Source organism: Taeniopygia guttata, chromosome 4, assembly GCF_048771995.1.
Source record: "Taeniopygia guttata chromosome 4, bTaeGut7.mat, whole genome shotgun sequence".
Classification (NCBI taxonomy): Eukaryota; Metazoa; Chordata; class Aves; order Passeriformes; family Estrildidae; genus Taeniopygia; species Taeniopygia guttata.
The window spans coordinates 46,691,559-46,712,454 of record NC_133028.1 but is presented as its reverse complement, the minus strand read 5'-3'; the positions used below and the strand labels follow the sequence as shown (position 1 = coordinate 46,712,454).

At 48.7% G+C, this 20,896-nt stretch overlaps 2 protein-coding genes across 7 annotated transcripts in view; one reads left to right on the top strand and one right to left on the bottom strand.

Annotated features, from left to right (window-relative positions):
* Positions 1 to 13,592, bottom strand: part of LEF1 (lymphoid enhancer binding factor 1) — a 71,044-nt gene extending 57,452 nt beyond the window's left edge. For 3 of the 6 annotated variants that reach the window (XM_030271605.4, XM_012573394.5, XM_004174870.6), the window contains exons 1-3: positions 12,704 to 12,928; positions 11,828 to 11,891; positions 10,240 to 10,373 (exon numbers count right to left, since the gene is read on the bottom strand). In XM_030271605.4, the coding sequence (XP_030127465.1) occupies positions 10,240 to 10,373; positions 11,828 to 11,891; positions 12,704 to 12,913 (408 nt within the window). In that variant the 5' untranslated portion in view covers positions 12,914 to 12,928. Of the gene's footprint in view, positions 1 to 10,239; positions 10,374 to 11,827; positions 11,892 to 12,703; positions 12,936 to 13,281; positions 13,303 to 13,453 lie in introns of those variants that run through there. The other 3 variants (XM_072928534.1, XM_072928535.1, XM_072928536.1) reach the window with 3 other exon arrangements.
* The window catches only part of RPL34 (ribosomal protein L34), a 174,078-nt gene continuing 166,195 nt past the window's right edge, over positions 13,014 to 20,896 (top strand). The window contains exon 1 of the mRNA XM_030270130.4: positions 13,014 to 13,119. The gene's annotated coding sequence lies outside the window, so the exon portion shown is untranslated. The remainder of the gene's footprint in view (positions 13,120 to 20,896) is intronic.

Here is a 20,896-nt window from a genome sequence, read left to right as displayed (position 1 = left end):
GTCTGGTTTTCGACAAAACCTTTTTTGGGCTAATTTTCTTAGGCCCCTTCTTGCTTTCATTTAGAAACTTCGGTAGATTGTTTGCTCCTTCATTCAAAGGCTAGGTATGAAACACAGCCACAGCCAGCACTGACACAAACTTTCTTTCTATCTGCACTGGCTTCAATCCTCTTATTTTCCCTCTCTCCACCACACACATCTCAGTTTTTACTTTCTCAGACTTCTCATTTGCTTTCATTAAAAAACCTAAAACCAAAACCAACCTAAGAAACATATGTTTAGAAGTGAGCTGTCTTTCAGGTGAATTCCCAAAGTGAACTCAGGAAATATGGAATTTATTCCCACCTCTGCCATCTCCTTTCTCTAAGGCACCGAACAAATGTTGCTTTTTCGGGTTCTTATTTGCACAAGTCTCCTCCCAGACTGTGCCTTTGCTTTTGGGAGTCGAGTGGGGGGAACCAGAGGATAGCCACACACACAAACACACACAAACACACACATAACCCCAGTGCCAGTGTGGGCACCAGGGATACTCCCCAGGAATCTGCCAGCAGTTACTGACAGACCACAATTTCCACGGGTCACGTCCTCATGCTACACTCTAGGTTGGGCAATTATACACAGAATTTACCTATTTCATGCTTAATTGCACAGGCACAAACTTTTCCTCCAGTCCCGAAACAGCTATAACTTACCAGCAGCACTTATGTTACCACAGGCACCTCTGCCAGTTCTGGCTTGACCCCTAGGATCAAATCTCAGCCACTGGATTAACCAGCCAACCCCTCCTGGGAGGGCCCAGCAGAAGAAGAGGAAGTGCAGGTAGCACAAGAAAGGCCAACATCAGCTATGGGCTCCTGGGCTGTGACATGCCACCTCCAGAAGAAAAATGAAACACCCATCTGTAGGCTCTTCTGCTGACTGAACATGAAAAAAATAATTTGTCCACTAGATGTTGGCCAGAGAGATTCACTTAATGGAGAAGGGCATTTTTGTGCAGTAAGCACTACTGTGTAACTATCTGACTGTATTTACTTGGAGTCCTGGAAGACAAGCTCCACAAACCCACTGCTGAGATCTTCCCCTAGGAAGTCTTGTCTGTGCCCCAAACACGGGGGGTTTTTGAACTGGCTTTGATTCAATCACGTTTCCCTACTGAACATTTATTGTTCTGCACCATTACCCTGCATTATTCTCACTTACACACATATCCTTGGAAAGAAAAAGCAATAAAAGGAAGGATTTAAAGTGTCAAAGAAAGAGGGAAAGCTCCCTACGCAAGTTGTTTCAGAAGCACCCTTGAACTAAAAAATGTTTCAAGACAGTGTTTTGACCAGCTCTTCTACAGTCTCTTAATATTTCCTTATTACAAAGTATGAAGTCATCCTCTTACAGGTCACTCTGATAAGATTATATTTGCCAGTAATAAAAAAAAAAAAGTGTTTGCAACATTGTTGTCAAACTGTCTCAGGAGTCACCTAATAAATTAGCATTTTCTTGTGGTTCTCCTATTCCAATCCTTCCTTCTGACGATTTACATCTAAAACAGGATCGCTGCACTATTATCTTAGAAATATCCTCAAAATAACTGATAGGAAAAAAAAGTCTCAACAAAACCTGAAAAATCCACACACTTAAGAGCTAAGCTTTTTAAAGTTTTATTTCTTTTCTTTTTCCTTTAAATCCATCACAGCTTTTCTTTCTATAGGAAGAGTATTTAAGACACGAAATAAAGTGCAAGAGAGAAGCCTTGGAGTAACAATTTCTTCAAATCCAACATGTTCATTTGAAACTTATTTTTTCAAGTTGAATTTCAATTGTGTGCAGGAGGCAATTGAGCAGTAAAACCCAGACCAAAATACAGGCCCAGCATGCTACTGTCAGAGGGCAGCCAAACAAGGGGCATTTTAAGGGGGTAAACTATTTTAATCATTTGAGTTTTCAAAAATGTATTCCAGTATGTTTGATGTAAGACTTATTTCCTCAAGATCCTCACTGGCTCTCCCGGTGACAGCTGGGTGAGCTCACTGCTCCTTCATGTGTTGATCTCCAGCAGGCTGGAGGGGACCTGGACCTGCTCCATCACCCTGGGCTCCCACAGCTGACCCTTCCTCACCTGTGAGCTCCCACCCCACTCCCAAAGCTCCCCGAGAGGCTGAACCTGCATGTACGTTTGTGTTTGAAAAAGGAGGACCTGGATGTGAGCACAAGGACAGTTTTTACACTTGGCAGGGCCTAATTCACATGCAGAGGTTCAGGGGAGATATCAGCCTCCCCCAGTTTGGAGGGATCCCTACACTGGGTCAAGCCCAGCTATTCTCTGGCTTCACCTCAACTTTTCCTGTACACAAGTGTTTCTTCAGTTTAAGATACAGAAGTGCTGCTGATCAGACCACAACAATGGAACAAAGCAGCCACAAAGCCTAAACTGAGGAGAGGGCGCAGATGTGAGAATGAAGCCAGCCTGTAAAAACTAATTGAAGAAGATGTACAATGGAATTTTGCAGCGTGGGACAGAACATGTGTTGGTGGCAAGAACCTTGGTCATTGTAATGGCACAAGGGAATGATACAAAACTGCAATGAAGGAAATACAGAACTGGCAGGGAGCAAAATTAAACAGTGAGGAAACACACAATGACCACTCATAACTGCAGCTTCCTGAACTCAATACAGCACCACTCAAACTTCAGAAAGGAGAGACCATCAACAAATCACCGGATTGTGGCATTTAAACAAAGTAAACATATTTGCATTGCTGGACACAGTTTATCTGCATTTTAGCACATCGGCAGGCAAAAGGCTTTCTCCCAGCCCATGGTCTGTGTTTGACAAGTGTTGACACCTTTAATCGTCACCTCCACATTGTACTTTTTTTATGCTAGACAAAGGTTGCCAATGCAAGACGTGATAGGGATGAAGAAAGATCAAGGCAAAAAAGATACGCCAGAACTGTGGAGAGACAACAGACAGTCGCAAAGATAACCTCTGAGGCAGTTTTGAAACACAGAAAAAGGCAGAAAATTGAAGAAATAGAGTCTTACAGCATAGCTAAGTGACCAGTTACAGAGAGAGAGCTCTGAGCAGCCAGTGTCACTGGGATGCCTACTCAGAAATATAGAGCCTACGGGGATAGCATTTTAGAGTTCATCGCTCTCCACCTCTGAGCCAAGAAAACTGCCCAACAAAAGTCCAATGATCACTTTCCCTGTTTTTTTGAACATACATGATAACTCAAACAATTTCCAGACTGGTTTTCTTTGGATAATGACTGCAACCCCATCCACACCTCCATTCAAGTCAGCTAAGATGAAGCTGAGCTGTCATCAGTATCCACAGGATTTCAGCATCATGCCTTCCAATTCTGTGCAATCTCACTCCTTGTGCTGACATTGTGAGGTTCATTGCAACTCACACAATCTCCAGGTTTCTCAGAGCAGGGCTTCTGGATATGTGTAGAGTCTCACACTGTGCTGGGTGTGCAGCACCAGCCTGTTTCAAACTATTTTAAAGCTTCCCTGCTCAGAAAGCAAGGAGGGGAGAAAAAAAAGAAAAGTCACACAAGCAGCTTTCTGCTGCTCTTTGGCAAAGCAGCATCACTAGGGCTGCCTCTCGCTAGGAGCACATGCCCATGTACCCTCCCCTTGGCAAACAGTCGCAGGAAGTCCCATGCTCCCAAGGGACTCCTTCCCCTGCCCTGGTCTGGGTGAAGCAGACCTGCCTGCTGACTCGTGCGGCACTGTGTGAAGTACAGGGCTGGAGCGGCACTGTGTGAAGTACAGGGCTGGAGCACTGAAAGTGCTTGGAGAGACAGATGCTTTTGGGAATTAACTGCTCACTGGCTTGCTTAATAACTCCTAGCCAAAGCAATTCTCTGCTTTATGTGTTACAGCTGGTGACAGCACTACACTTACTTTTTAAGTAGAGCTGCCCATTTTCTAAATATTCAATCGAAGCCCCGTAACTTTACAAATTAAATTTTTGCTGACTAAGCTCATCCCATTGATTTTATGCCTCAACCTTACCTATATCCACAGCCATTTAAAGAAAATAAACAATCATTGAGTCGACCTTTCAGCTCCATGGAAATGCTCTTCTACACAAGGGATTTGGTAACTTTGAAGATCATAGGCGAAGATATTCTAGTTCCTTCATCCTCCATCTGAAGCCCCAGCAAGCAACACCATAACCAGAAGCCACAGAAGGCCAGTCATTTTTCCTTGGGCAGTGCAGGCCCGTTTTCTTCCCCTTTAGGAGAAAAGGCAATCCCTAACTGATTAGCACAGTTGGTGCACATGTTAACTCCCTATTGCACTTTCAGCTCAATCCCAAAGATTCAATGAATATATTTTTATTTAAGTGCTCAATCACTTTCTTGCTGAGAGGACAGATTCCTTTGAAGTGGGAATCCCAAACTAAATAAACATATCCACAAGATCCAAGTCTCAAATAGAAGCCACTGGGTTGCTAGATTAAGTTTGAGTTAGATTGAGTGCAATTTTCTTAAGTGAATCTAATGCTTACAAAGGGCTGGAGCAACAGAGACACTAATCCCCAAGTGCCCGGTAGGAGCAGCATGCCAGTGTCCTGCAGAAAGGGACCAAACCCAACAGCCAGATGAGAACTGTCCTCATCCCAAACATATCTTACAACCAAAACCAGCTCGGAGTGAAATGTCTGCTATCCTGGACGAGGCACTTTGGGGTAAATGGGAGCCATATCTGCACAGTTGGACCGTCACAGCACATGGCTTCCCTGCAGCAGCAGGGAGGACACAAGCTGAGGACAACCTGACTCGAGGAGGTCAAGGACAGACTGCCTGGCTCCCAGCAGTGTTTCACTTGAACAGACAGACACTGGATCATTGTCTAGCCACATGCGAGCAGCACAGGGGATCACAGCAGGACACACGCAGACCTCACGCCGCAAAATGTTCCGTGTCCATATTAAAAAGGACTCTTCCACGTTTGTCTCTTTGCTGAGAGAGACATGATGTTTTACTACTAGCAAAAAAAAAACCAAAAAAACACATGCCTCTGATAGCTCTGATAGGACTTCAGAAATATTAAGCAGCAGTAAAATGCTTTTGTGTGGGTTATTTCCTTCCCATATCAGGAGGCGTTTTCACTAACTATAAACAGAAGTTAAGTAGGTACCCAGGCTTTTCAATGCCTGCAGGCATGCAGCACTGCAACTATCTGGAAAAAGCCTTTTCCTCTTTTGATGCCTGAACCTGTGGAGCTTCAGGCTTTCTTCTTGAGCCATATCCTCCTCGGCACTTGCAGCCCATAACAAGCTATTCTTATTAACATTTTTCCTGGGCTGGGATTAAGTTGGAAAAGAGACAGGAATGACATTTTGCCTAAACCACTTTAAAAAGTAAGCAGCAGCTCTACCATTTAAAGTTTATATTGAATCATCTCCTAGGTGTGTAGAAAAAGAGGGATATTTAGAACATAAATACACACGTATTGCTATACAAAAGCTCCAACTTTGATGATTCGCAATGGGTGGGGTTTTTGATAATACCTCTGCTCAAGCCACACACACACAATTGCTGCCTCTGCACTGACACATCAGGAGAACATTTTGTTTTCCCTTGCCCATTCACAATTACATAGATTTGATAATTGCATCAATGTGACAAGGAGGAGGCAGCAAAAGCTGAAAAAGTGTTCTCTTCACCAGTATGTGCCAAAGATCAAAGTAACAATGAACTATATACCTAAGACTCTGCCTGGAGCTCTGATCAGGAGCAACCAGACCAAAATTCAGACAAGGACATCCTAGAGCCAGTGCGGTAGCTTCTTCCGCCACCTTTTCCAAATGAAGGATTCATCTTATTAAGTGGGAGAAAGAAAACACCACCAAAACTCATCCTATGACCATTCACGGCTTGGGTTTATGTTTCACAGTGGCCTGACTGACTTAGACTGATCAGCTATGATTGCTTGAGTCAGAGCAGCTGAGAGACACGTTTGTAGCAATGAGGTGCCACTACTAGGGCTGAGCAGACTCCTGTTCTTTCCTGGTGCTGCCATTTGGCAATACTCACTGAGATCCTCAGAAAATAGTGCTAAAATTCCTCCCTGGGCAAATGTTAATACATTCCATCAAGTTCTGCTTCCATACAGCCAGGAAGCTTTGTGCTCCTCTGTGCTTGATTTCAAAGTTATTTGAGGAGTTATTCGGCATTATTCAGCTGCACTGCGAAGCCGTGCGCTGTGCAGGGTGAAGCTGCAGAGCTTCAGTGCTGGAGAAGCAGCTCTGGTTTGTGGAGACCCTCAACTGCCCATTTCCTCAGACATGGGCCTGGCATTGTGGAGGGAAGAGAGACATCTGTGACAGGACCACAGCTGCCTAAAGCCCCAGAGCATCCTGCTCCAACGTCAACTTGGTAATCAGAGCAAAGACTTCTGGTGGGTGATATGGGAGCAGGAGCTGAGCCACAACTTCTGCACTGTGAAAGCTTATTTCATATTGGGCCAGGGAGGTTTCAGCTCGCCACAGCTCCCAGCAACTCCCTACAGCTGCATAGTGAGAAGAAACAAATTCTCAGGAAAAGACAGTACAATGAAAAATCATGTTTGTGTCCTTCTGCAGCTCCCATACATTCCCTTTGGGGCTCCAAAATTTCCCCACAAGCAAGTGAATCAGCCCGCTTTCAGAGGAACAGATGATGTAGCTAGGAGGACAAAACCCTCTCACTGAGGCTCCATAGCCACTCATTTTTGCTATTTCTACTCTCATCCTTCCTTCTGCCCATATTATCCTCTGAATCTTCCTGGGACATCAGCTCCTCAAGATGAGAACTAACTCCATATCCCCTGCTGTAGCATCCCCTGCCATGCAGAAATACACAAGGAATATCCAAAATTTGGGCTAGTCCTGCATCGTTCCTAGCAATCCAACTCTCTTGGAAGAATTTCTCGTCATTTTCAGATATGCTCCACTGCGCAAGTTGCCACAAAATGTTTACACATTGTATCCTCCGACCTATTTAACACATCCAGCTGCTACAGAGGGGCAGTTGAGCCAGGAAGAAAGAAACCCAGACCCCAAGACAGACAAAAGGTAGGTTGCAGAAATCCTGTATCTTTCCATAGCAAGTTTAATTCATGGGTGTTGGGGAATGAGAATTAAATCCAAAATTATCTTCTGGATGAATTTACAACATGGAAAAATGATCTTTCTTCAGTCACCTCCTCTGTTCCCACATTCCCATCAAACAGTCAAGAAAGCTTTGCCACCCCAAAGCTAGTCTTGTTAACCAAAGGAAAAAGCCTCACACGTTAGAAAACAAACAGCTGTCTCCATCTCCCATCTTCAGTACCTGCACGACGCTCAGAAACCACCAAGAGATATCTCGAGCGCACCGGATGCACATTCACCAGGTGTTACTGCGGTTTGGCACCATCACCTGCCACTTCTCCTGCAGCCACCCCAACCCACTGCTGCGCTTCTCCACTCACCCACCTATCTGATAAGAACACATACTGCGGCACCAGGCTCCCACCTGCACTTGCAATTAACACTCTCCTGCTCCTACTAATACAACTTGGATATAGCAAATCAGTTGCCAGTAAAATAAGAAAATTAAAAAAAAAAGGGTGAGGAGAATGGGGAGAATGGGGAAGACAAGATCTCTCTAACAACAGCAGATCTTGAAGATTTTGAATCATTCTCAAATACCTTCTCCTGTCTAAAAGCTGCACTGAAATTAGACTTATTTTTTTTATTATGGTTTATTAGGCAAGTTGTGTCTGACTACAGATTTGTACTTTTAATTTTACAAAGCAAGCTTTTAAAGCATTCGCCTTTTTTAAAAAAAGGAAAGGCTTTTTTTTTTTCCCCTCTACATATGGTGATGAAAGTAACTTTTTTCCCTTTCCAGGAAAGATTTGCTCTCCTTCTCATACAAGGTCCTTGTCCTGTGTCTGGAAGCCGTTCCCCAGGGGTGCATCCCCGGGGCAATTTGCAGTCAGCAGGTCCTTCCAAGGTGGAAAAAAAGATTCAGCGCCCCAGGGCGCCTTTTTAATCCCGGCTAACACCTCCAGGCAACAGATGCATCAACAAGAAGCGTCTTTGTCATGCAAATAGCAGGGCGCAGGTACACACCAGGCACAAATGGCAGGGGACTACCGACACCCCAGGAGACTTCTGCCGCCAGTGCTTGCGGATCTCAGCCGCTCCTCGCCCCCAGCCCTGGAAAGGGGAGGCAGAGCAGAGCCGGAGGGCAGCGGCTGGGACCCCCGGAGGTGAGCGCGGCGCGGCCGGAGCGCGGAAAGCCGCGGGGAGCGGGGAGCGAGCGTGTCCCCTCCTGGATGCCGCGTTTTGATCTCGCGCGCATTAAAACCCAACTGTCAGCAACGAGCCTAGCGAAGATTACAGTTCAATTAAACAAAAAATTATTTAATAACTCAAGCGTGTAGGCTTGTGGTTAAACTGAAAGAACTCCGGGCTTATGTCAACACTGCAGCCCTGCAACAGCACTGTTTTATTGAAATAGTGGTGCTGCTGTAACATGCAAGAGCAGCACTGAACTAAATTAGCCCCTCAGATGTTCGGCAGGCAGCTTTACAATTAAAAACAAAACGCGTTTTCCCCCGTTCCTCCCTGCCACCACACCCGCAAAGGGCAGTTCCTCAAGAGCCTCTGCAATATGATATTCTATAGGCATTGATGCCAGATCTGTAATAAGTGCCAGCCCCACGGCAAGCATATATGGAGAAAATCCTCAGTGAATAATTAAATTGGATTTTGTTGTTCTAAGCCATGCACCAGCATTCAGGACTTTCTTAGGAAGGTAACAATGCAAAGAGGGGTAAAAAAAAAAAAGTCTGAAGTTTCCTAGTCCTCCAAAGGGCAGGTTTGAGTCTCCATGCCCTCTTGAAAAGCTGCATGCTTTTCCCTATGATACATCCAAAAGGAAGTTTTATGTAGAACAACGTTTACAACAACAAATATCAACAGACTGTGATAATCATGTTTCCCCCAAAATGGCTGTGGGCCTCTGAACTGGAATTTATACACAATACACAGCTATAGAAAACAATATTATTGCATGAGTTTTTGCATCTTTCAAATGCAGATCCATGTGTTTCACAGTGCCAAAGCACCCTGTCATTCCGACACCAAATATACACTAATTTAACATGCTTCGCTGCTGTCAAATTACCAGTACAGATCAGGCCCCCTTCTTTTTGTTTTGGAAGTCAAATGCCACAGTCCTGAATAAAAACCAAGAACATCAGAGAGCAAAACAATGCTATGACAGAGACCTCCAAGAAAAAAAATCTAAGAGCCAGTAAGAGGGAAAACTGCTTTATGACAGGGAAGTAACAGCATCCAACTCCTCCTCTCACAGCACGCACAACGGCAGAGGCATTTTTCCAGCACGATGCCTACAAGCAAATTGTTTCCCGCTCCACTCAGGTTCTACTAATATAATTTCCACAGCTCCTTTTAACAATGCCTCTCCATTGCTCTATATGTATACCAAGAGGCTTACAAAAATAAACGGGAATTGAATATCCAGAATTAAAAGTACATTAAAATCCATTAAACATGAATCTACACCAGTGGAAACAGAGGGACCAACCTGGAAGAATCAGTGCTCGCCACAATGTAAGGGAAGGCCTTAACTACTGCGTCATGGTTGATATTAATTCCTAAATGGACATTTCACAATTTCTGGCTGAAGATACAAAGTATGTTTCAAAGCAAGGCTGCCAGACAGATAAAGCCTTCACGCAGACCAACTGATAGTGAAAATAAATATCAGTCAGCAAAGAGCGATGCCACATCTGAAGCAAAAAAAAAAAAAAAAAAAAATCCAATCTTCTCATCTTACTGTCATGTAACTTTAGCAGTTCTGCTTCTAGCCCTTGATTTTCCTCAACAAACAAAGAGTTAAAACCAGAAAATTCACATCTGTCCCAGTCACTACAAAGACAGCATCTACATCATTCTGCCATACATTATCCTACAGCAGTAAACCAGATCTCCCCCCACAAAGCCCCCAGCCCTGTTCACAGACATTTATTTCAGCTTTTCCACTGTGATCACAACCAGCACCTCTAAGAGCTCTCAAACTCCACAGGACAGAGGCTCTGAACAGCAGAAGCTCAACCTTCATTGTCACTGAAGCTACCCAAAAGACCCCGTTGTAAACAGGCTCTGCAGACCAAACAGGAGGAAACCCAGCTTGCCAAAACCAGCCTTTGAAGAGATAACTCACTGTTCTGGGGATGGGTGGCGACAGAGATCCATTAGGCATGTATGGGTCGTTATTCATATTTGGCATCATGATATACCCAGAATAACCAGAGTATGATGGTCCCTTGCTGTATAAGCCATTGTCTGGATGCTTTCCTATGGAAGATGAAACAATGATTACATTATTCCCCACATATGCATTTCTCATGAGTTAGAGCACTCAGACAGGTACTGCGCATATATAAAAATGTTCTGCATGCAAATGTTTCCTTACTCATGGAAATTACTGCTGACAGAAAATGATACAAAGCAATTTGTAAAACATTTTTTTTTTTAGGAAGAGCAAATTCTTAAAAAAGTGAGTATTCTTGGTGAGTTTACATCTAAAATACAGAATAGCCTCAAAATAAATAATTTTGCTAATACTCATTGAAATCAAAGTAGACACATCAGCAACGACATCACATTTCTCAAGTAGTAGTTTTCCCCAATTTTATATATGCTTCTAGGATCTGTCAATTCAAGTATAGCCAGTATGGGTTTCCAACATCATTGTTAGGAAAGGGAGGACAGGACTGTGGTAACTAGATACAATCATTTCCTTCACTCGCTGAGACTGTGTGTGCAGCAAATAATTCATTCTGACTATGCTCATTGGGAACAATTAAAGGGCAGGGGGTGGCTTGGAAGGAGATCCTAACAATTTGGGAGGGAGGCTGTTAAGTACACATGGTACTACAGTCAAGAGGGAAGCCCAATGAGGGAGGCTATTTGGTAGGAAAAAAAAGTGTTTGGGTCCAGGTCCTGCAAAGAGGATGAACAAGTCTCCCACCTACATGCCCACTGACACGGCTACTACTTGAAAGTAATGTTTTAAGAAGATGCAGAGCTGAAAACTATCCAGAGTTGAACACCTCCCCCTCACTGCCAAATGCTACAAGCATGGACTTCATTGCTTTTAGGTTGCTTAATTACAAATTTGGAGGAAGATGGCCAGAGTCCTGGAAAGCACCAGGACTGAACTCTGTCTTTATATGGAATTTATAATTTGGTTTAGGTTGTGATGATAAGCATTTGATTTTAAACATAATCTCCCACCCTTCACAGCACACATTCTTTGCATGCGTGTCCAGCTTCCTAAATGATATTTGATGAACTCTGCTAGTTCCTCTGTCATCCTCAATCAAAATTAACCATTTGATACATTAAAAAATGCAGGAGATCTGCTCATACTTAGATTTGAAAAATAGATTTAAGTGACAGACTTTGGCTATGGGGAAAAGCAGAGGGTTTCTGAACACAACTGTACACTGTATGAGTGAAGACATAGATGTATTTAAGGTAATATCCTAAAAATAGTTACTTCTTCAGTGAAGATCCATTTGGCCTACTTATCAGTTTCTAAACAACTGGAATACCATTTGGTCACTCAAGATAAACACGCTGCACGTTCATCTCCTTTTTAAATGCGCTCTAAAAGCGCTCTGGCATCCCTCTCCCACAAAAGATATTAAATTTATGATTTCCAAAAGAAACCAAGTTGCAGTTTGAGGACTGTGTGGTGGGTCACAGAGGGACAACATCACAAGACGGGACTGTGCGAGTCTCACCTTCCTCGGGGTGTTCTCTGCCTTTATCATGGTAGGAATCCTGTGCTTGAGTCTGCCTGGAAACCTGACCACAAGGAATCCACCACCAGAGAAGAAGAAAAAGAAGAAAAGTCATTGTATGGATGCTCGTTTATCAAACACACTGCTACAATTTCTTGAAGGAAGAGAGGATTTTGGAGCACAAGATTAACATCTTTCTTTTTCCTCTTAACTTGCTTGGAAGGCAATTGTACCTGAAATGTTTGCGTAAACTATTGTTTTATGACAACGTGAATAACTACAGGGCTTTGCAAAGCATTTCCAGCAAAAGCACCCTGCATTTAATGAAAGTGGTTAATTTCTGGTAAACATTTGGCGCTCTGGCGGTCAAAATGCTCTTGGTAAAAAGATACCAAAAATAATAATGAAAATCAGGTTGCCCTCCTTAGCAGATCTTTAGGGGGAAAAAAAAAATATATTAAAAAAAAAAGAAAATTAAACAAAAATTTTTAAAAGGCAGGTTCCCCGCTCGCCCTGAAGTTATTTTAGAGTCGGGAATTTCTTCCCAAACAGTTTTATGCAAATCCCTTAAAGAGTTTACAGCTAACGCTCCGACCCCGCAGATTTTACTGAGGAAATTTCATGCCTGCTGGAGGTCTAATACCACCGCACCGTCGGGGAACTCGCGGCAACTTTCTCGTCCCGGGCCGAGGCGCGGAAAGGGCTCTGCCCGGCGCACCTCTGGAGACAGGATTTGGGGTGGAATGATTTCTTTTCCTATGGGAAATTTTTCCCCAGTGCCCCGCCGAAGCTCCCTCCCCGGGGCGGCGGCCGGAGCCCGCCGGCATCCCGCGCCCCTCCGCCCGCGCTGCCCGCGGAGCCCCCGCGGCCGCGCACCTCGTGCCCGTTGGCGCCGGGGGCGATCTCGGACTCGTTGACGAGGGAGGACTTGATGTCGGCCAGGTCGCCCTCCTCCTCGGGGTGGCTGATCTCGGCGAAGATCTTCTCTTTCTGGGGGTCCCCCTCGTCCTTGAAGGGGATCATCTCGTCGGTGGCGCAGAGCTCCGGGTCCCCCCCGCCGCCCCCGGCCCCCGGCAGCTGCGGCATCCTCACGGCAGCGCGGCGTCTGCTGCGGCCGCCGGCCCGCCGCGGGAAGGGGAGCGGGCGGAGCAGCGGGGGGAGGAGGAGGAGGAGGGCGGAGGAGGAGGAGAGAGGAGGAGAAGGAGGAGAGAAGGAAAAATCCCGTGAACTCCTCGGGGTTGTTCTCGGCAGCCGGAGACCCCCGCCTGTCCGCCCGCCCCCTCGGGGCCGAGGTACCCCGTCTTCCGCACGACACCGACGTCCCGCGGACCCTCGCCCCGACGCGCCGCACGGCCGGAATAGGTCGAAATACGCCCGCCCGTGTCCCGACCGCGCCAGGGACCGCCCCCCAGGAGACCAGACCCCCCTCCATCCCCCCCGGGACCTGGGCTCACCCCGGGGGCGAGGAGACGCGGAGGGGAGGGGAGCGGAGCCCGCCCGCGTTTCGCCTCCGAGTGAAGTTGCCACCACCCCGGCGGGACCGAGTTAAAATGGCTGGGGGGAGACGGGCAGGGGGAGGGGGCGTCCCGGGGGAAGGGGCCAGCGCTGCCCGTGCCGCGCACCCACCGGGCCTTTGTCCGCCGCTTCGTTCGCGGCTCCGGGCACGGCTCGGCTCGGCTCGGCGGCACCGCGACGGGCGGGGGGCGGGGGGCCGAGGAAGAAACAGCCCCGGGAGGGAGGGAGGGAGAGCAGGAGGGGAGGGATGGAGCGGGCGGGGAGGTGACCCCCCCCCGCCCCGCTTCCCTCCGCGCCCGCGGGCAGGGGAAAAAGTTGCCGGCACGGCGCCCCCGGCCGCCTCCGCGCTCAGCGCCCGGCGCGGGGCCTCCTGCCGCAGCCGGCGGGCGCGGCGCCCCGCGGGGGGCGGCGGTGGGGCAACTTCAGCATCGCTCCCGCCCTCCCTCCCTCCGCCGTCGGGGCGGGGCGGGGCGGGGGCGGCGGAGATGAAAGGGACCGCCGCCGTGACTGACACCGTGTCCGGGCCGGGAGGGCCGAGCGGCGGGGGCGGGGAGAGGAGGGGGCCAGCGCCAGCGAGGAGGGAGGAGGGGGCGGGAGGGAGCGGGTGCGGGGCTGCCCCCGGGCAAACTTTGCTCTGGCTGCGCAGAGTAGCCTCTCTGTGTGTCCGTGTGTGTACCTACACGCACACGTGTACGTTTGTGTGTGCGTGTCCGTGTCGCGAGGGGTGCGCCGGGGCACTGCCGCTCCTCTCCCTTCCCAGCCAAGAGCCCGCCGAGGAGGGCACGGGCACTAGCTGCATCCCCGGGAAGGGCAGACAGACCTGCTTTTTTAGGGCCGCTTTGTTGAGCGTTCCCCATCGCCGCATGGCGCTGCTCCGGTATGGGAAGTGTGCGATGGGTTGACCAGGCTCTGCCCGCGCCCGCATCGGAAGAAGGGCAGAATTAAGACATCCCAATTGAATCCAGCAAGTGCCCGGCAGAAACGAGTAGTAACCCCCGAGAGACGGGGAGAAACCCGCCGGGGTGAGCGCGTCCCAGTTTCGGACCGGTAAATGGAGCCAGAGCAGTAACGGAGATTCACCCCTCCACCCTGTCCCGTTCCTCCTGCACCGCGCTGCCCCGTTAGCTCCCGGCTGATCCGGCTTCGCCCTGCAACAGGGCACGGGTGCAGTAAAAAAAAAAATCATCCGGACAAAAGCAGGCGCTGCGCTTGGGGAACGTCAGGATCCGCAACTTTTATTTTGCGAACACGATGGGCGCACATTTTGCAGGAAACAACTTCCCAGTATTTTGGCATCGAAAAAGTGCGCTTTGTGCTTTGCACATGCCCCGTCAGGTTGCTAAACCTTCAAGCGCCGGGAGCCGGAGGAACGGGAACATGTGGATGCTCAATCCGTTTTCGGCAAGATGCTGGGTTCGGCACGGCGGCACTGCCGGCCGGGACACGGGCGGGCTGAGCCCGGCTGCCCACGCCGCCGCCCGCGGCTCTGCGTAATCGTCCTCGAACGGGTAATTAAAATCCAGCTGAGAAATTAGACCCTCCAAACCCCGAGAAAAGGAGTAAGGTAGCGGGAAACGGGGGATGGACTTCCCAAGTCGAACAAGTGCGTGAAATAAATGATCGAGAAAGAAAGAAATTAGAAATGTAACTTCTGGGAAAGGGCTTAATTGTGCAATGCTCCCCAGATGCAGGGACACCCCCTCTCTCCCGGAGACGGCTGCAGAGAGGCGATGGGTAAGCGGTTGTTTGGAAAACGACTGTCAACTCGGGGATGGTTCCTGAGCGGAGATGTACATCTCCACATCCCTCCCGCCCCTCTTCCCTTTCCTGGTGCTCGGCGGGCACCGAACACCCGGGCTGGGCAAAGCTGCCCAGGGACGGTCCCGTTCTGAAAAAAAGACCTTCGCTGAGAGGCTGAGCATTGCGAACAGCTCGCCCGACGGGACGGGGCGGCGCGGCCCGGGAGCAGGCAGGGACCCCGCCGGAGGAGCCGGCAGCGCGGCCACTCCTCTGTTTCATTACCGTGTCCCTCGGGAAAAGCAGCCTCCCCCCGCCCCTCCGCCGTGCCTTTCCGTGGGCTGGAGTTTCCCGGATCGGTTTTTTGGTGGAAGGATTTTGAAGACAAAAAAAGGGCCGGGGTGGGGGCGGCGGGACCGGGGCGGGGGAATGTGTGTGTGGAAACCATAATGATTTACGACAAAAAGATAAACTCAGGAAACGTCAACTCCAACGTCAGATTTGACTGGAGACGACACAAAGCTGTCGCTTTGCTCGCAGTCTTTGGGGCACGGCCGGAGGCGGAGGGCAAGGCCCGGGGTATGGGGACGCCCCGCGGTGGCCCCGCTCTCGCCCCCGGCGGGACCCGCAGCCCTCCCCGGGCCACCGGGAGCGCGTCCGCCGCCGCGCCCGGCACCCCGCTCCGCAGCGGCTACCGCGCCGTTTGGTACTTTCCCAGGGGTGATTTTTGCGCTTTAGGTGTTTCTTCTTTTTTCCTCTTTTGCTTATAGCGCGAGTTTGTATTTTCCCGTGGTTTTGTTTTTGTTTGTTTGCTTTGTTGTTTAATTTTGGACAGGTTTTGTTGGGGGTTTTTTTGGTCGTTTGAGTGGGTTTCAGCGTTTCAGAGGGAGTTGAGGAGTTTTTGTTTGTTGGGTATTTTTGCATTTTCAGCGTTGAAGGGACCCACACTCAGCACTCCCCGACGGTCAGCCCGGCTTCCCCGGGCTCAGGGCGGGGGGGTGAGTGGAGAGGGCAAACGGGTCCCGGGGCGGGCTGAGCTCCAGCGCTCGGGGCAGCGGGACGAACCCCGTGGAGCTTCAGGGGAGCTGAGCGGGGAGAGAGGGGAAGCGGGGTGCCAATGACGACCCTTCCGGGCTCAATAAGCTGGGCGGGGGGGACACAGGACACTCTCGCGTGCGAAGCGGGGCTGCCGCCGGCGCCCCCTATATAGGGAAGGGCGGCAGTGGGGCGGGGCGGCGGCGCCTTTGATGTCCCGCCGGCGGCCCCTTTCATCCCCCGCCGGTCCCCCCTCCCCGAGCTCTTTGTGTGACTAAATTTGGCAGGAGCATGGAGGCGCGCCAGGGCGCCCACGTGTGCGCCGAGCTCCCAGCTGAGAGAGCCGGGGTTTTCTTCCGGGTAAGGAGACAGCGGGGGAGATCAAAGAGTTTGGGGAGCTGGAGCCGAAATGTGCCGTGGAAATAAAGTAAAATTAAATAGATAAATAAATAAATAATAGAAGACGGGGGAAAATTCCTCCGTCCTGGACGCGTGCCAGTCAGATGCAAGGGGGAGCAGGGGGAGCGCATAGTGGTCGTGGGGAACGGCGGGAGGGAGGCGGAAAAAATATTCTCGCAAAAGGGGCTTGCAGTTATTTTCTGAAAAGGAAAAAAAAAAAAAAAAAAAAAAAAAACAAAAAACAAGAATAAAAACCAACCAACGAACCAGCAGACCAAGCCTTTTGTTTAAAGCCGCCGGGCTGCGGAGCCAAGCGGGCTCCGCCGTGAAGAGCCGCCCGAAAGCGCGTCCAGGAGCGCGGCCGGGAGAAACGGGCAAGCAGCGGCAAACATCCCCTTCTCCCGCCCGCCAGGCCGGTTCGGAGGTTCGAAGGGAGTCTTCCTAGGCAAAGCCCCTGCGGTTTTTTCTCCCCTTAGGAAACGATGTGGAGCGCGGTTCCCCGAGGGGTGGGTGCGCTGGGGCCAGGCGCCCTTTGCGGCAGCCCGGGCTGTGTCCCGCGGCTCCCCGGCGGGCAGCGCGCTGCTCGGGGACAGCCGCGCTTCTTCCCGAGCTGGGCTGGCACAGCCGGGAATCCCCGGGGCCCCGCTGCCGCCCTGCGCACCCGCCCCTCCCGGGCCTGCGGGGATGGGCACCCGGCTCTCGCTGCTCCCTCAGGACTGCAAAGCACATCAAAGAATGTTAGCTTTTAGAATTTCTCAAATCGAGTCTTCTCGGTGCCTTTTCAAGGCAATGTGACTGAATTATGCGTGTTCCCCGGGTCTGCGTTTGCCACCCCATTTAGATAACATCTGTGATTTATGTGCAAGTTGAATATATAGGCTGAATTCCCAAATTCCTTCTGAAGCAAATAAATCCTCCTCCTTCAGGACATGGGGTGAGCAGGGCCAGAGCAGGGATGTGGTGATTAGCCCTGGCTCTGCAGAGTTACCGCTGGTGCCCTGCACATCCCACTGCTGCACAGCATCACTGGGGAGCCAGCCCCGGGCTGCCTCAGGTTGTATGGATGTGTTTGCAAATACGGACCTGTTCTGTGCCTCTAAAACAAGGATAATACTTCTAAGGCATTTTTTGACTCTGTGAGAATAAATGCATTGTTGTGTTTAAAGAGACTCTCCTGATGAACGCTATAAGGAAAGCTGTAAATAACCGATCAGGATTTTTGTGGGGGAAAGCCCAGCGTCCTCCCTCAGTCGTGTTGACCAGGCAGACAGTCCTTTGGTGGTGCAGTCCCTTTGACAAGCACAGTGTCCAGATACCTGGCATACCTTTGGATTTGGGTCCAGGTTGGGATTGCAGACACTGTGGCTCACACTCCATGGCCTATGTCCATCTGCTTATCGGGGTGGGTCACCTGCTATGGACTCCAGATGATGCTGATGCCAGTTCCTGGTTGCCTTGAGAGAACTTAGGTGTGGAGGTGTGGAGGGGATTTCTCATTGCACTTATGATCATTCCTGTCATGGTGACTGAAAGGGATTCTTTCCAACAACCAAGTCAAGAGGATTCTGCCAAGTGAAGGGAACTACTCTGTATTTGGTGCAGATTTATATTTTAAATGGAGGAAAAAAAAAACCAAAAAGGGAATAATATGTTCTGGTTTTGAAGACTCATTTATTATGAGCCTTTACGAAATACGGACTAATTTTAAAAATTTATAACAAAGGGCATCCTGGCTATGTTTCTAGCAGCTATATCAAAGAGTAACTGCACTTCTCATTTAAAGCTACTTTGAAAGAGATCACATGTAATAGGTATTAGGATATTAAGAGTGTATATGTGCTTTTTGCTTTTTAATTTACACATCCCCAGCTTTCCAGTTCTGGGATGCCATTAATGTTCTTAGCCCAGAATTACTCTAGTTAAAGAGCTAGGTTTTCTTAGCTCTTGCAACAACATGGGCTTTATGAGATTTGAGTAGGCAAATCTTGCCAGTGCATTTTTAGTGTAAGAGCTTTTGTTTAGAGGAAGGCATTGGTGGCTTAGATCTCATGACAAATGTGTTGTTATCTTGAGATTTAAATAGTTGGTATTTAGTGGCTGCTTTTTTTCTTTTTCTTTTTTTTTTTTTTTTTTTAAGTGCTAGATAAAATACAGGGCAAGTGGCATGGTTTATTCAAATAAATGATGACACAAAGTAGCTTGCAAACTAACCCTTACATTGAGCAGTGCCATTGCAGGATGATTTCTGATGACTCATCAGATCAGATAATCCAGAGCATGTGGATAAAAGGGGACGCAGGACTCCGAACTAAACCCAGAGAGCCATGCTTGGAAAAATGCAAAATGTGAGGTTAATGTTGTATTAAAGGTAAGACCTGAAAAGAGCACGGCAACATGCTGCCCCCCAGGAGGGATTTTTAGCCTGGCATTTTTGAAAGGACCAAAGAGATGTTCAAAGGGAGTGGAGTAAAATATCCCTGAAGGGCCCTTTGAAAATCCAAGCTTTAGTAGTTTTTGTGGGACGCCACATTAATGTGAGGTTCAAGCTGAAGAAATGTGTTTTAATTTCAGAGTAGCAGTTTTGCCCATTTACGTCAACATTTCCTACTTTCTTTGAGGGGAAGTTCTGCTCCTGAAAAAATAAATGTTATGCATGTCCCAGAACGGATGAGATTTTCTGCATCCCCGGGAGCCACGATGCCACACCCAGGGCAGTGTCTGTGGGTAGGCTTTCAAAGGCCCCTCCAACCAAGTCCTGCTTCTGCACCTCTAGCTTGGACTCAGAAGTGCTGGTGAGTGTCTCATGCTGCAGCTTCTTGGATGCACCAGGGAAAGCCCCTGAGGGCCTTTTGCTGGGGTTTTGTGCATGTGTCGTTGGAAGCCTTATGCTGAAAATGTTTATTTCTATTTCTACTTGATTGTACAGTGCAAAATTAGTATCTGGAACCCCATAAATATATGAGGTGTTTTGTAAAGCAGTCACCCTTTTACAAAACCCTTGGCTTGGCTCTAGCTTGACCGATTTTGGAATCCAGCATACACCAATTGATATATTCTGCCAAATATATAAAGAACATACAGAGCTGACTGTGCACCAGTGTTTCCCTCTGGCTTTTGAAATGGCGATCGTTCCCCTTCTGTTCTCCCAACAAAATCAAAGCATCTTGTAATCCTTTGCTTGTTTTTAAGTGACAGTAGTCCTCTGTTCCCTGACAAATATTGCCAGTAGAAGCCTGGTAGCTCCAGACAAGGTCCTTTGAAAGAGGTGGGAGGGGAGAGAGGCTCTGCAGGCAACTTTCCAGCAGCAGCTGTGCACTAACGGCATGGGGGTGTGGGAGGCTACTCCCGGGTTAGTAAGACAGTTCAGCAATGCAGTGAATGTGTGCTCGCAGTACATGACTCCTGTTTACTTTTTTTTTAATTCCCTGACCTTTGTCTGACCAAAGCCATCGCCAAAATGCAGCTGGATGGGCAGGGAGAACAGCAGCCAGGCTGTACCAAGGATCTCCGCTGTGCTCCGTGAAACATGTGGTGCTCCCCCAGGGAAAATGTTTAAGGCAAGTACCAAGGTGGCAAATTTTATTTCTTGCTGAGAAAGTTATTTGGAGTTGGGTCTTATTTTACTGTACCATCTCTCACTTCCCATGGTAGTTAGTGCATTAATTTGCCTGACAGAGGTATTAAGCTGAAACAGCTGAATACCAGTCAAAGGCAGCACTGTTTGACTGGGAAGTGCCAGAGAAAGAGGAGTTTGCAGGAGTCTGGGGTATTGTTCAGAGCCTTGTTATCTCAGCATCACAGCTTCACAGTTTCAGGTCTGGTAATGATCTGAAAATACAAGTCTTCATGGTGACTGGAAGGCGGAGGGGCACAACCTATAGGCACAGCGGTTAGGGCTCACCTTCTGATGAAGAGCAAGGTCAGTCTGAGTTGCAGCTGGCCATTTCACTTTTAGCTTCATTTTCCTTTGAGTGGGTCTCATGGACTACCCATGTGCAGGGGAAACAGGCAGTTTTGGCTTGCAATTAAGAGTTTCAGAAAGACTCTCTAAGACTAAGGGAAGTAAAGAAATGTGAGCAAAAGTTCTGCAAGTTCTCAAAGGAGAACATCACATGCAAGGAGATTTCAGTCAAATCCTGCAGACCCTGACTCATAATTGTGCTGGAGCAGGGACCTACAGATGAGACCCCATGCTGAAAAAGAGCTGATGAAGGATGACACTAGGGACAGTGTGGGGTAGTGGAGAAAACTGTAAGTGAATCGTGTCACTTAAATTCCAAAATTCCCTGTGGTGCTGCTCGGAGTCTCCCCAGACCACTTGTGGTTCCTGCTGAGCTCAGCCAGAGTGTGGGTGCTCAGGCTGTCTTCCAATAAGTTCTTGCT